The sequence below is a fragment of the Rhinatrema bivittatum genome, chromosome 1 (assembly GCF_901001135.1).
Source record: "Rhinatrema bivittatum chromosome 1, aRhiBiv1.1, whole genome shotgun sequence".
NCBI lineage: Eukaryota > Metazoa > Chordata > Amphibia > Gymnophiona > Rhinatrematidae > Rhinatrema > Rhinatrema bivittatum.
This window is the reverse complement of record NC_042615.1, coordinates 369579415-369593887: the sequence shown is the minus strand read 5'-3', so window position 1 is coordinate 369593887 and position 14473 is coordinate 369579415. Positions and strand designations below refer to the sequence as shown.

At 39.6% G+C, this 14473-nt stretch overlaps 1 protein-coding gene across 1 annotated transcript in view; it reads left to right on the top strand.

The window, feature by feature from the left end:
* Nucleotides 1-6894, top strand: part of LOC115096270 (ATP-binding cassette sub-family A member 1-like) — a 618744-nt gene extending 611850 nt beyond the window's left edge. Inside the window, exon 40 of the mRNA XM_029610773.1 lies at nucleotides 5200-6894. Within this exon, the coding sequence (XP_029466633.1) occupies nucleotides 5200-5334 (135 nt within the window). The 3' untranslated portion in view covers nucleotides 5335-6894. The remainder of the gene's footprint in view (nucleotides 1-5199) is intronic.
* Nucleotides 6895-14473: the final 7579 nt, after the last annotated feature.

Genomic DNA, 14473 nt, shown 5'->3' with positions numbered 1-14473 from the left:
ACTGATCCTTTTCACACTAGGGTATGGATTCAGGCTGAGAATCCCGGTACCTAAGCAGGGTAACAACTTAAGAAAAACACTCCTACTCTCTCTAACCAAATTACCACACTGTGAAATGCTACAGCCTGCTTTTGTAAGCAGCAGGGGGCTGGCTATTCCAGCAATCTCAGTGGAGGATCTGTTCAGAAATGGAGCACTTCTACCTCTACTACCTTTCCTATCCTAGCTCACAGGGTTCAAGACTACTCACACATGTAAAACACAATTTTACACACATCTATGGTTTTTGAAATTGCCCCAGGGGTTGTATACATAAAAGTACATGTGGAAGCAATTTCACATATACTTGTATAGGACCCAAGAAACAAATTGGAAGCTGATCAATAATGCTGGAAAGCAGGACAAATGGTAGTCAACTATGTGACAAAGAAATACATCGTACCAGTAGTGGTATTCCATTCTAAAAAACACCAACTGCATTATAACTGCATTCCCAATTGATATGTTGTAAAGTTCTCACATTGAAATGTGAGATAATACAAGCAACCATTGGTACAGTAGCCCCTGAGGCAGCTTCTGCGAGAGCGAAACTCAGCCAGAGTCGAGATAACACCAATAAAGAATCTCTGGTGATTATACCAATCACTACCGTTTGTCCTGCTTTCCAACACATGCTTGTATATACACTTGGAAGAGGCATTCCCAGGAACACAGGTAGAATGGGGAACCATTTATATGTATACTTAGTTTAGTTCATTTATACTTGACTAATCACGTCTTATATTTTTAAAATAATGTGATCACATTTTTTTTTACTAACATGAAAAACTAAAACAGTACTAAAATAAGACACAAACTTTACAATAGTGTAAAATTAGAACAAACCAAATCACCATCTGACATAAAATAAAGCACTATATAAAAGATCTGACTTTGAAAACAAAAGCTATTAAGGACACAGTATGTAACTCAAATTGACATGGCTTGTTCATTGACCATTGTATAAGCACAGGGCATACACTACTGAATTCATGTTTAAATCCCTTAAACATGCAGGAAAGTATAATCATTGGTCATTAGATGCTTGTGAACATGTAAATTTGTTTAGCATATTTTTCTTTTGCATGTAAAAACTCAGTCTCTATCACTTTAGCATCATCTTATCTTAAATGCACATCCTTCTGGGCTAAAGAAAACATCAGAATTCTTCAGTGTAAAATTTAATTTAAGCACTTGTCAAACTATATATTGCAATGTTTCAAAAGAAACTTCCTTCTTTCTTCATGGGTAATCTTAATCACAATGATCATACCCCAAAGCTCCTGGGTTTTGAAAAGTATATCAAGAACATGGTCATATCTTTTCAAATATAAAAACACTCGCACAGGTAACCTACTAGCAGTAGGTCAGCTGAATCATATTGCAGACAAAAATCTCAAAATACAGCACATGTCAGGAGAATTACAATTCAAGCAACAACATAAGATAAGTTGTTTATCAATTTTATATCAGAAGTTAAAAAAAAGGAAAGAAAATTGTGATAATAACAGGACTAATGATTATAAGTAAAGCAATGAAGGTCATTTGATCAAGAGTAATTAATTTGATAGTCCAATAGAGATTTTACAGTTATTTATAAGAAAATTATCACTTTATTTATGGTTTTGTGTACACACGGAAAGAGTAGTGACTCTACTGTAGAACTATTTTTCATAAACCATTGCCACTTGTATTGGCAAACAACTGGCAGCTCCTGATTATAAAGAAAAGCTATAGATTACTGGTTGAATTTTTAAATGTTGTGTATGCAAAAATTAGCGCTTAAACACATAGGGGTAGATCTTTAAAAAGACGTGATCGCGTACTTTTGTTTGCGCATCAGGCGCGAACAAATGTACGCTGGATTTTATAAGATACGCGCGTAGCCGCGCGTATCTTATAAAATCCGGGGTCGGCGCGCGCAAGGGGGTGCACATTTGTGCAACCTGCGTGCGCTGGGCCCAGCGCGCGCTGCCTGTTACCTCCGAGGCCGCTCCGATTTTGGAGTGGCCTCGGAGGGAACTTTCCTTCGCCCTCCCCCCACCTTCCCCTCCCTTCCCCTACCTAACCCACCCCTCCGGCCCTATCTAAACCTCCCCCCTACCTTTGTCGGCAAAGTTACGCCTGCTGAAAGCAGGCGTAACTTTGCGTGCGCCAGCCGGCAGCCCTGCTCCGTCCTCCGGTCCCGGGGGCTGGTCCGGAGGCCTCGACCATGCCCCCGGGCCGGCGCCATGCCCCCGGGCCTGCCCCCGAAACGCCGGGGCCCGCCCCCGAAACACCGCGTCGTTTCGGGAACGCCCCGGACACGCCCCCTCCCACCCCTTTTCGAAAGCCCCGGGACTTACACGCGTCCCGGGGCTTTACGCGCGCCAGCGGCCTATACAAAATAGGCGCTTTGGCGTGCGAGGGCTCTGCGCGCGTAAATCCGGAAGGATTTACTCGCGCAGGCCTTTTAAAACCCGCCCCATAAAACAGCACATACGTGGATAATACTATTTTCAAAACTGCAACTTACACACATAAATCAGGATCCATGAGTAACTGTGCATGTGTAAGAAAAGGGCGTGCCAGGAGCATTCTGGGGCAGGGCCAACATTTATGTAAATAAGCTGCTATTTTAAAACCTGCTATAGTGATGTACATAAGTCTTTTACTTGCATATATTTACTTCTGTTCAATATCTGGTGTAAGTGATTGTAAACATTGTTAAAGGTAAATAATGACTGGGTATAGGGTCTGAATGCAATGCGGGAACTTTAGGCTGAAAATCCAGGAGCGTCTTCATAAATTGCAGATGGACTGGCTGAACTGGTAGTTTAATTGGTAAAACTGGTTATTTCATTGTCATGCACATATTATAAAAGACCCTTACCCTTTTACATGCTTATAGGGGTAAAAGCATCAAATTAACATGATTAAAATATACATGCATATCCTTTTAAATTGGAAGTAAAAATAATAGGTATATGTTTTGCACACACTTATCCAGCTAATTTCCAACTTGTTTGGCTAATTAGTGCCTTTCCCGCTACTTAGGCGGACAAATTAGAACTTATTTGGATAGATTGCGGTACTTATCCGACTATATTCTGATTTATCCAGCTAAGTAGCAGCAGGCCTACATAGCCAGATAAGTCTGAAAAGTACTATTTGTCCATCTAAGTAGTGCTTTTTGGACTTGTCTAGCTATGTGCTACTACTTAGCCAGATAAATTGTCATTTATCCAGATAAGTCTAAACTTGGGCAGCTCATGAATTTTACTTATATTTTAGAACCTGCGCATATCCTTTCTGTGCAGGATTTAAAATATTGTAGCAACTTTGTGCATACTCATACATATGTGTATGGACACCTGCAAGCTGTTTGGAAAGTTATCCTCCTTATGTATTGATAATCTTACCTAATCACCCTCAGAAGGGAATCATCTCATCCCTGTTCTCAACAATAATGCCTAGATAGAGATCTCCTCCCACTGTCATACCAAAATGGCCAAGTATGTTCTACCATAGGAGATAGAGTTGGGACCCTACAAAACTTTTCCTTGTAACAAATAAAATGGGAATACCATCCCATTCTAGACCCAAGGATCTTAAACAGATTTTCTTTAAAAAAAAAAAGTTTAACATTATTTTGTTAGGTTCTACTTTTGCCCTTCAAAGAACAAAAACTGCCTATGCTGTCTAGATCACAAGAAAGCTTATACACAAATGAAGATACTTCCTGTGACTGGGTTATGCCGTCCCCTCCGTTTTCTTCCCTTCATTTACCCTCTCCTGTATTTCCCTACTGTCTCACTCATCACTCCTCTCCTTTCCCTCTCACTTTCTCACTCCACTCCTTTCTTTTCCCTTCCCTTTCATCTTCTCCCCTGTGTTCCTACTTATACTCCCACCTAAGGCCTCAACTTCTTGCCTGTGGTAGAGCCTGGGAAATCCCATGTCTTTTTTTTAGCCACTATTGGGCTTCTTTTCTCCTCTGCGTGATAGAGCTTAGGAAGCCTTTCCTCTGTTGCCACTGTTGCTCTGCCATGTTACTGATCCCATCACCCCTTGTTCCATTGCCTGAGGCAATTCCCACAAATTCATTGTGGATTACAGTCAACATACATAATAAAACAGTTACACAAAACAATATAAAGCAGACATGATTAAATCAAAATGTGGAATACAACTCAAATATTAAAATCTTGGTTAAATAAAAAAGCTTTCAGCATCTTCCTGAATTTTAGGTAATTTGTCAGGCTGCTAATTTCTAATGAAAGGCAATGCCATGGCACAGGACCAATCACTGATAAAGAACTCAAGTTGCTTTCAACTTAACCTGAGATATATTACAAACCTTAAGTAGGAGGCAGAACATAGGATTCAAGAAGGCATGAAACAAGTTATTTTATCCTTCAAAAAAAAAAGGAATCTAAATGCAATGTTTATGAATAAGTGTTAATTTAAACTGGATTCTATGAACAACAGGTAACCAGTGCAACTCTTTTAAGTACACCGCATGCCAAACACTGTTCTTACAGCAGCATATTGGACAAGCTGCAAAACATGTAATAGGTACTTAGGGAACCTGGATTCAGAGAATTTATAGTTAACTCTATAGCTTGAACTACTAACAGAAATCAGGAGGAGAGAGAATATTTCTTAATGGCCTCAATAAACATAATTTATAAAATGCAATCTTAGCTACCCTTTTTACTTGATCAATTAACAGCAGATTAGAGTCCAACATGACCCCTAGGTTGCGTGCCTCCGTGACAAATTTTAATGATCAGCCACCTAAGACGAGTATAGCATTGAAGGCAAAGGCAAAGCTCCTAGCTATAAAACAGTCATCTTTATACAATTTAGAATCAAGTCATCTATAAACTATTGAAAGAATTAATAGGAAATTCCCCAATCTTTTCACTGTTTAAGTAAAACTACACATATCTTAAAGAATAAAAAAAATGATAATATTGGCCTCTCATCCTGAAATGCAATATAATTCATGGGTCACTACCATCCAATAGCTTTCTAATTGCTAATCCTAATTTCTTTTATATCTAAATAGGCATATGTACCCCTGAGTTTGTATCGAACTAAACAAACGAGCAGAAAATAACTTTTTTTTTTTTAAATGCTGGTTATACTAATTGAAATAATTTAATTTTTTAACAGGTATTTGTCAATTTTGCTAAGTATCAGAGTGAGGAGAATACCATGGAACATGTATATGAAAATCCACTTGAAGTAGAAGATGACGACGTTCCACTGGAGAAAATGAAGAAGGCATCTCCCATGAACAATATATAAAATGTGTATAGCTAAGCAACTCTTTCCAAAAGGACAGTGCAGTTTATACCCATTCTGGAGAAAGTGAATGGCCAAGGGAATATGAAGGGCTTTAACTTAGCCATTGAACGTTCCACTCATAGCTGATTTCTAAAATTTTGGCAACAAGGATCGATGAGCGATATACTCTCTCTCACTTTCTATCCTTTTAAAAAAGAAAGCATTTCACACAGCATTCTGAACAGTTAAAATGGTATGTTAACCTTATTACCCCTGTGTGTCAGACTCCTCAGTATTTGTATAGGTTTAAATGCCTGAGAAAGTCACTGATCTAAGATATGAATTTTATGCCACATTCTGTACATACAAAGAACTCTGTTTACCCCTCTGCTAGGTGAATAGAGAATGACTATTGGGTTTCCATAAATATCTATTGTTCTAAAAGGAATATTTGACCTTTCTTCATTTTCTTTTCAAACTTATTCTGAAAGGTTTGTAAAAGAATATTCAGAGTGCACAAAAAGCAGAGCTCATCTATATACTCCATTGCTTGTCTATGCCTCTGGTCCCACCCCTAAAGGGTTATTCATCCACCTAGATATTGGAAGGCCAATATTTAAAGGCATTTAGTTGGATAAATTGTGAATTATCCAGCTAACTTTCCAATATGTTAGTAACTTATTTGACAAAATTTTAGCTAGATAAGCAATTATTCAGCTAAACTTTAGCTGAATATGTTAAGGGAATTGTTAGGGTGTTCTGGGGTGGGGATGAGTTAGCAAGTAAATGTATCCATCCAGCTAACTCCATTATTTGATGTTAACTAAATAAGTTTCTTGGCTAACTCTAACCATCCCCAGGAGCAGGACTAAAGTTATCCGGGAACATGCTCCCGTATAACTTTAGGCTTAACTGACTATATTCAAAAGAATATAGCTGGTTAAAGACCGACAAATGTGAAAAAAAAAGTCCAGTTCATTGGCTGTGGCCCCCTCCCCTTGTGTGGATTACAGAATTGGGTCAGTGAGCCAGTGCTCCCTACTTTCATGCTCTCTGTAATTTTATGAAAATGTGTTGGGTTGAAAGGATCTTGGAGACAGGCCAGCTCCACCATTCAACCAATCAATTGGTCCTACTCGGTAGGAGGTCACCTTCTCTCCCCAAGCCCCTCCCACATCCCCCCTAGCCAACCCAATCCATTTATTCTTGTCCAGCATTCCAAATGACAAAGGTTGCTGGATCCATGGTAGAAGCTACTGCTCCCGGCAGCATAAGATATTATCTCAACAACGGCTTTTGCCATTTGAGGGTGCTGGCCAAAAAGATAGGAATGGTGTTAACTTGGGGGGATGGGGAAGGGTGAGGTCAGAGAGAGTCCCCCTACCAAGTAAGAGTATTTGCATCCCTGAGGGAAAGAGCTGGCCAACTTTCTTGGGATTTTAGTCCTGATACTTTTTATAACATTATGGTGAGCTTGAGGGAGGTGGAGGTGGAATAGGGGACAGAGACCCATCAGCCCCAATTTTGAAATTGGTGAAGGGGGCAATGGCTTCCAGACTGGACTTGCTTTTTTTTTTTTTCTTTTTTATGTGTCGGTGCTTATGCCGCTATATTCTTTGAATACAGTCGCATAATCTTAGCCAGCTACTTTTAGCCAGATAACTTTAAACCTAACAAACAATATTCAAAAAATAGCTGGTTAGATTTAAAATTATGTGGATAAAGGTATTCAGGGACATTTATCCTGCTGAATATCCCTGATAACTTTTCCAGCTAACTCTTGCTTAATAAATGATCTATCTTAACTATTTTGGAAAATTGACCTCGTGGCATTTATTTACCGCCTAGAAATCTCTACCTTTAATATATTTACTACTGCTAAGAGCAGAAGTAAATCCTAGTGGCCTCCCTTGTGACAAAGTTGGTTCCATTTCCATGGGAGATAAAATGTACCTTTCAGCTTCTTTTCCTCTAAAAAAAAATCAGAGGAGTGAGCCCATGGCAATATTTACTTTTACCCTGAACTATTTCCATTAGAATGAAATCAAGAAAGTCTCATTTGGAGTTTTTCCATGCTGTTTTCTTTTTTTTTTCTAAATTCTGGTTTATAATATTTAACAACTAATTACAGCATGATAAGATTAGTTAATATATAGATAGAGAGATAGATCGATACTTAAATATAAATCTCTCTCTCTCTATATATATATATCATGAACCATAAACTTTTCAACCAGCTATCCCCAAACCCTATGTAGAATTGTGATCACTGCAGCATATCATGAAACTTGACTGGTGAACAGCAACTTTGGCAGTCCCTACATTCCTGCAGGCATGCCAACATACTCATTAGCCCTCTTCCTCTAGCAATGACACATCTTCCTCACATTCATTCTCACAGTGCTACTCTACCAGGACCTACTATATACATGTGCAAAACATTCCAGCACTCAAACCCATTGTTTATATTCATATATTACTAAACCTGTACAGTAACAAACAAAAGACATAAAATATAAATGTAAACATCCCCCCCCCGGGGAAAGGACACATGAAATGTATGCGATATCAGATACCCGTTTAAGAGATGAGAACCAGTCTCTCATAACATTCAATAAAGAATACATGGTCAAGCAGATAGTGTAGTTGACTGTGCCTAAAGGCAATTTCTGGCCTCAAATTGGGTGAATTGAGTCCTTCTATTATACACACCTGGATAAAAATTTGTCCTCTAGGACACTATTCTGACTGCTTCCCCTTTCCTTCTACCTTGATTCCAGCCTTTGAACCCTTCCCCCCCCTCCCCCCTCCACACCTTGAAATAAAGTAGGGTCTAATACCAGAAGGTATCTTCAAACAAACAAAACTTTTATTTCTGGGGTTTCCAGCACTCAGAGTTAACAACATTATTAAAAGGCACTGATAAAAGCATGGCTTATTGGTGTCTACATGCATGCTGGAGCATTAGCAACAATGTAAAACATAACTAGCAAGCTGGCTTTCTATCAACTAAATACTTCCTCAATTCTCTAATCCATTAGACTGTTTACATCAATACTCACTCAGTAGAGACAATGTAAGGCCTTTCATTAATCCCAGGAAACTTTATATTTTTTCTATAATGCCTCCAGATTCTCCTCCAGGAAATAGCAAGGGATTTCTCTGGTATCCCAATCTCTAACCCCCTCTGAGACCTCCTTATCTCTTAGGTCTTCCACTGATGGTGGGACTCTGACAACATCTCTACTATTGGGACCCAGGTCAAGTCCCTTGGTTCTTTGCCTTGGCAAGAAACACCTTTCCAGGTGAGCAGGAGAGGCACACTGGGCACCCTGCTAACTTTGTGATTACTTCCAAACACCTGACAAACTTTGAACAGAGCATTATATACTCTGAAAAATATTTCCACTAGAGGATAGTTCTCATCACACCTCTTAAAGGGAACATACATCATTAGAAACCCAATAATAATTTCATCTAGAACCTTCCTTTATCCAACATAGACAAGGTTCCTTGCACAAAATATATCCAATATAGGATGCAATATAGTGTGTGTCCAAGGCAAATGTCTACTCCAGCATTTTCCCTTAAAAGGTATATCCTCAATCAGAAAATGTAAATCAGTTGCAGAACTCCCAAAATATATGTTAAGGGACTCCCTGACCAGTCTCTCTCCAAGAAAAAGAAGATGGAGTAAATGCTGCACTTCAAGCATACATTAATGGACAAAAAGGGAAGCGCAGCAAATTTTAATAAGTCCCAAAACAACTTCAACGTTGTAAATTTTTCAACATTTTATTGGCGGCAACTCCATTGCTTAAAGTGACACAGTGTTAAAACAGGGCCCCCGACACGGACCCGTGTTTCGCCAAACGCGGCTGCATCGGGAGGGACGTATTTTAAAGCGGGGTTCATATGCTTACGCACTTTGCGCTTTAAAGATGTTGTTCAGCAAGGAGAGCCAGTCTCTCTCCAAGGCCATAATCTAGTAAAGGAGGGCCTATGTTACAGCCTTATCACATAAAAAAAACCCCTTCCTTACCAAATTGCTGTTCACTGTTGTCTCATTTCTGACCTCAAATTGGGGTGAATTGAGTCCTCACATGTTGTGTCAGATTTAGCTATTTATTTAGGTTTTTCATATATCCACTATGAATTTCCATTTATGAATATGATGTATAATGTTTTACTTTGTAGTGCAGTGTATTCATGTCTATTGAGATTGCAAGGGTTTGGGGGGGGTTTAGGCAACTTCAAATGTTATTAATGGGGACATTTTCAAACTGTCTGCAGGTAGCTGCAAAGTCCATGGGTAATTTTTCCTGTGGACTTTGACAAGGGTAAAAGTACCACAGAGATCTGCATTTGCTTTTCTGTGGGTGCTTTTCATCTTCAAAACAATGCATGTAATTTTGAAAATGCTAAACTACATATGATGTTAAATTCCCTGGTCTATCCCTTATACCAAGAAAACCTCCACTTACTGTGAATAGAATACACACGTTGTGCTCAACACACATACTTTTACCCTCGGGGAGGGTGGACAATGTTTAGAAAGCCATTATACCTGGCTAAATGGTTTTTGAAAATTGCCTCTTGAAATATTTGAGATACCCGTGATATACCTATTACACTGTTGGAAGTTTGTAGAACTGCAACCTTAAAAAATGAGAACCAGTGCTAATTTTTATAGAATACTGAAAATGTGCAACATCATGTGGTTTTGTTCTAAGCTGCCATGGCAACCCAAGATCTGCTCCTTTTAAGATCAATGAAGCAAAATAAGGATCTGCAGCATCCCAAAACAAAGCTTTATGAACCAGTATGGATTGACAGCACTTTGTAAGGGCGAATGCTATATGCAATTAAAAAAAAAAAAAAAAAAAAAAAAAAAAAGAGCTTTTTTGCTTGTCTAGTCAACTGCAAATTCTAGTGAGCTGTGTCTAATGCAGGGTAATCCCCTGACTCCAGATAAATCCTAATACATAGGATTTTCAATTTCTTTTTCTAACAATTCTAGAAGATTTTCAACATAAACATCTTTGAAGCAAGAATTTTTAAAAAGTCAGGATTAACTATTTTGGTCCGTATCTGGAATTGCATAGTTGCAGTAGGCTAGTACAAGATGTTTATGAACACTGAGGAAATAAGGCTTTAAAAATATTAAAAACTATTTTTATATTGTTTTAAATTACTTTATCAAATGTAATCTGCTTTGAAGTATCTGAAAAGTGAAATAAAAATTATTTAGTTACCCATATCTTTCACACTGGCTGTGCATCATGCTTAAGGGGGGATTATCTTATTGTAGAACCCATTGAAAGAAAATTATCTAAAAATGTGTTGTCATTTTAAGCAAAGAATTCTAGTTGCCATGTTAGTCCACTTGGATGTGACAGATGCAACTATCTCACAGCTCCAGTTTCCATCCTTCACATACAAAATGTTCATTATACCCAGCCAAGCTACACAATGCTACCGTATTTGCTCTGATACCAAAGGATAGGAATAAACACCTCAAAGCTCCAACTGACTCCTTCAAACAAAATGGCTATCACCCCAAAATTATCTCCACGAAAATTTCATCCTAGATCAAAACACCAAGGGAAATCTTCCTACAATACTAGGAAAGGAAAACCATGGAGAGGGTACCACTTTTTGGGGGTCATTTTGTAAGCATATCGCACGCGAAAAGTCCCTTTTTGCGTGCGATAGCTAAATAGGGGCAGAGTCGGGGCGGCATCAGCACCTGAAAAGGAGGAGTCGGGTGGCACTATTGGGTGCGAAAGCTGGCAGCGATAACATCGCGGTGGTGCAATCGCTGCCGGCTATTGCAGGCCCCCCCCCCCCCGCTTCGCCCCCCCCCATTACCGCACAATTCAGAGAGATGCGCGAAGATAGAAAATCCAGCCCTTAGTAACATACAAGCCAGAATTAGAAATCTAATGGCAGTTATAAAACATTCACAACTACTGCTACTGGAAGATGAATTATTGAATGTAATTGTCTCTGCTCCCCCATTTCTAGCCTTACAACAGGAAACAACCACCTAGCTAAAAACAAAACCATAAAGGAGTAAGCTCCAATTAGAAGAAAATGGCACAACATTTTGCAGGATTCCACGATGCAAATTGTGCCAATACATATCACAGGACCCTACAGCTACCCACATGGGAAAAACATTCAAAATAAGAAATTCACATTCATGCTGCTCTTTGTACATGAACAAATGCAAACACTTGTGAAGGATGATACATTGGGGACACAAACCAAAAATTAAGGACAAGAATCAATTTTCATAGACATAAAACATTAGAGAGAAAAACAGATTGATAGCCCAGTAGCTGGGCACATCTCAAAAGGAGATCACAGCAAAAATAGTTGTTTCATTTCTCTTGTCATTCCATAAGGATGCATTTTCGTTTTTTCAAAATTTCATGTTTTTTTTCTTTGCTTTGTTTTTTATTTCAGAAAATAGTGCATGCTATTGGCTGCCAGTATTCAAAATGGTGCCAATAGCCTTTGCCCTTACTATGTCACAGGGGCTACCGGTGCCATTGGTCGGCCCCTGTCACATGGTAGGAGCACAAGATGGTGCCTGCCATCCATTGCTCCTACCATGTGACAGGGGCCGACCAATGGCACCAGTAGTCCCTGTGACATAGTAAGGGCAAAGGCTATCAGTGCCATTTTGGATACCGGCAGCCAATGGCCTGAGTGCAGGAGATCGCTCCAGGACTCCCGCTGGACCACCAGGGACTTTTGGCAAGTCTTGGGGGGGTCAGGAGGGTGGGGGTTTATTCGTTAGTGATACGTTGTATTCATGGGGGTTTGCCATACGTTTCGTGACCCCCTCGAATACAACGAATATGGCATATACATTGCAGATAGCCAATACATTGCAAATGAATGCACACTCCTACAATTCACATTTACCCATTCTAGTCCTCTGATGATTTCATAGACCTCTATCATATCTCCTCTCAGCCATTCCTTTTCCAGGCTAAACGCCCCAACCACTTTAGTCTTTCCTCATAGGGGAGTTGTTCCATGACCTTTATTATTTTGGTCGCCCTTCTCTGTACCTTCTCCAGTGCAACTATATCTTTTTTGAGATGCAGCAACAAGAATTGCACACTGTACTCTAGGTGTGTTCTCACCATGGAGCGATTCAGAGGCATTATGATATTCTCCATTTTATTCACCATTAAATTCCTAATAATTACTAACATTCTGTTTGCCTTCTTGACTGCCACAGCACACTGAGCCACCAATTTTAATGTATTAACCACTATGATACCTAGATATCTTTCTTGGGTGGTAACTCCTAAGGCAGAACCTAACATTGTGTAACTACAGCAAGGGGTTTTCTTCCCCTATATGCATTACTTTGCACTTGTCTGCTTTAAATTTCATCTGCCATTTGGAAGCCTGATCTTCCAGTTTTGCAAGGTCCTCCTACAACTTATCATAATTTGCATTTGATTTATCTACTCTGAATAAGTTTGTGTCATCTACAAATGTGATCACCTCACTCATTGAATACTTTTCAAGATCATGTATAAATATATTGAAAAGCATTGGTCCAAGTACAGGTCCCTGAAGCACTCCACTGTTTACCTTTTTCCATTGAGAAAACTAACCATTTAATCCTACTCTCTGTTTCTTAAACATAGAAACATAAACATAGAAATGACGACAGAAGAAGACCAAACGGCCCATCCAGTCTGCCCAGCAAGCTTTCACACTTATTTTTTTTCTCATACTTCTCTGTTACTCTTGGCCTTATACTTATCTGTTACTCTTGGCCCTTATTAGTAAATTTTTGGTTCTAGTTACCTTCCACCCCCGCCATTGATGTAGAGAGCAGTGTTGGAGCTGCATCTAAGTGAAGTGTCTAGCTTAATTGGTTAGGGGTAGTAACTGCCACAATAAGCAAGCTACTCCCACGCTTATTTGTTTACCCAGTCTGTGCAATTTAGTCCTTGTTGGTAGTCTGAATATAAATCCTCCTTTCTTCATTCCCCCTGCCATTGAAGCAGTGAGCTGTGCTGGATATGTATTCCAAGTGAAGTATCAGGCTTAATTGATTTGGGATAGTAACTGCCGTAACAAGCAAGTTACACCCACACTTATTTGTTTACCCAGAACATGTAATTCAGTCCTTGTTGGTTGTTGTCTGAATATAAATCTATTTTCTTCATTCCCCCCTGCCGTTGAAGCAGCGAGCTATATTGGATATGCATTGAAAGTGAAGTATCAGGCTTATTTGGTTTGGGGTAGTAACCGCCGCAACAAGCAAGCTACTCTCCTGCTTTTTTGTGAATGTAAATCCTTTTTTCTACATTTCCTCTTGCCATTGAAGCATAGAGCAATGTTGGAGTCACGTTAACCAAGTGTATGTTTATTGAATAAGGGTATTAATCTCCAGGTAGTAGCTGTCATTCCCGCAAGCCACCCCATGCCTCTTCTCTTCATTCACATCTTCTAGATTTTATGGATCCACAGTGTTTATCCCACGTCTCTTTGAAATCCTTCACAGTTTTGGTCTTCACCACTTCCTCTGGAAGGGCATTCCAGGCATTCACTACCCTCTCCGTGAAGAAATACTTCCAGAGATTGGTTCTGAGTTTTCCTCCCTGGAGCTTCAAATCGTGACCCCTGGTTCTGCTGATTTTTTTGCAATGGAAATAGTTTGTCATTGACTTTGGATCATTAAAACCTTTCAAGTATCTGAAGGTCTCTATCATATCACCTCTGCTCCTCCTTTCCTCAAGGGTATACATATTTAGATTCTTAATCTCTCCTCATAAGGCATTCAATGAAGACCATACACTTTTTTGGTCACCCTTCTCTGGACCGCCTCCATCCTGTCTCTGTCCATTCGGAGATACGGTCTCCAGAACTAAGCACAGTACTCTCCTCTGCCCCATCCCACCCACCATCTTTCCACCCCTTTCCTCTTTGCTCTTCACTCTCTCCTTTGATTTCCCTATTTTTGTTCCCCCTTACCTCTCTCTCTCCTTCCCTCTTGCCCCTTTTAACTCTTTGTATTTCTCTTTCTCTCCTCGCACTCTTCCCTCTGTCTCTATTTCCATCTCTTTTCCTCCCTTGATCTCCCTCTTCTCTCTTCCTTGCCCACCTCTCTCTATCCACCTCT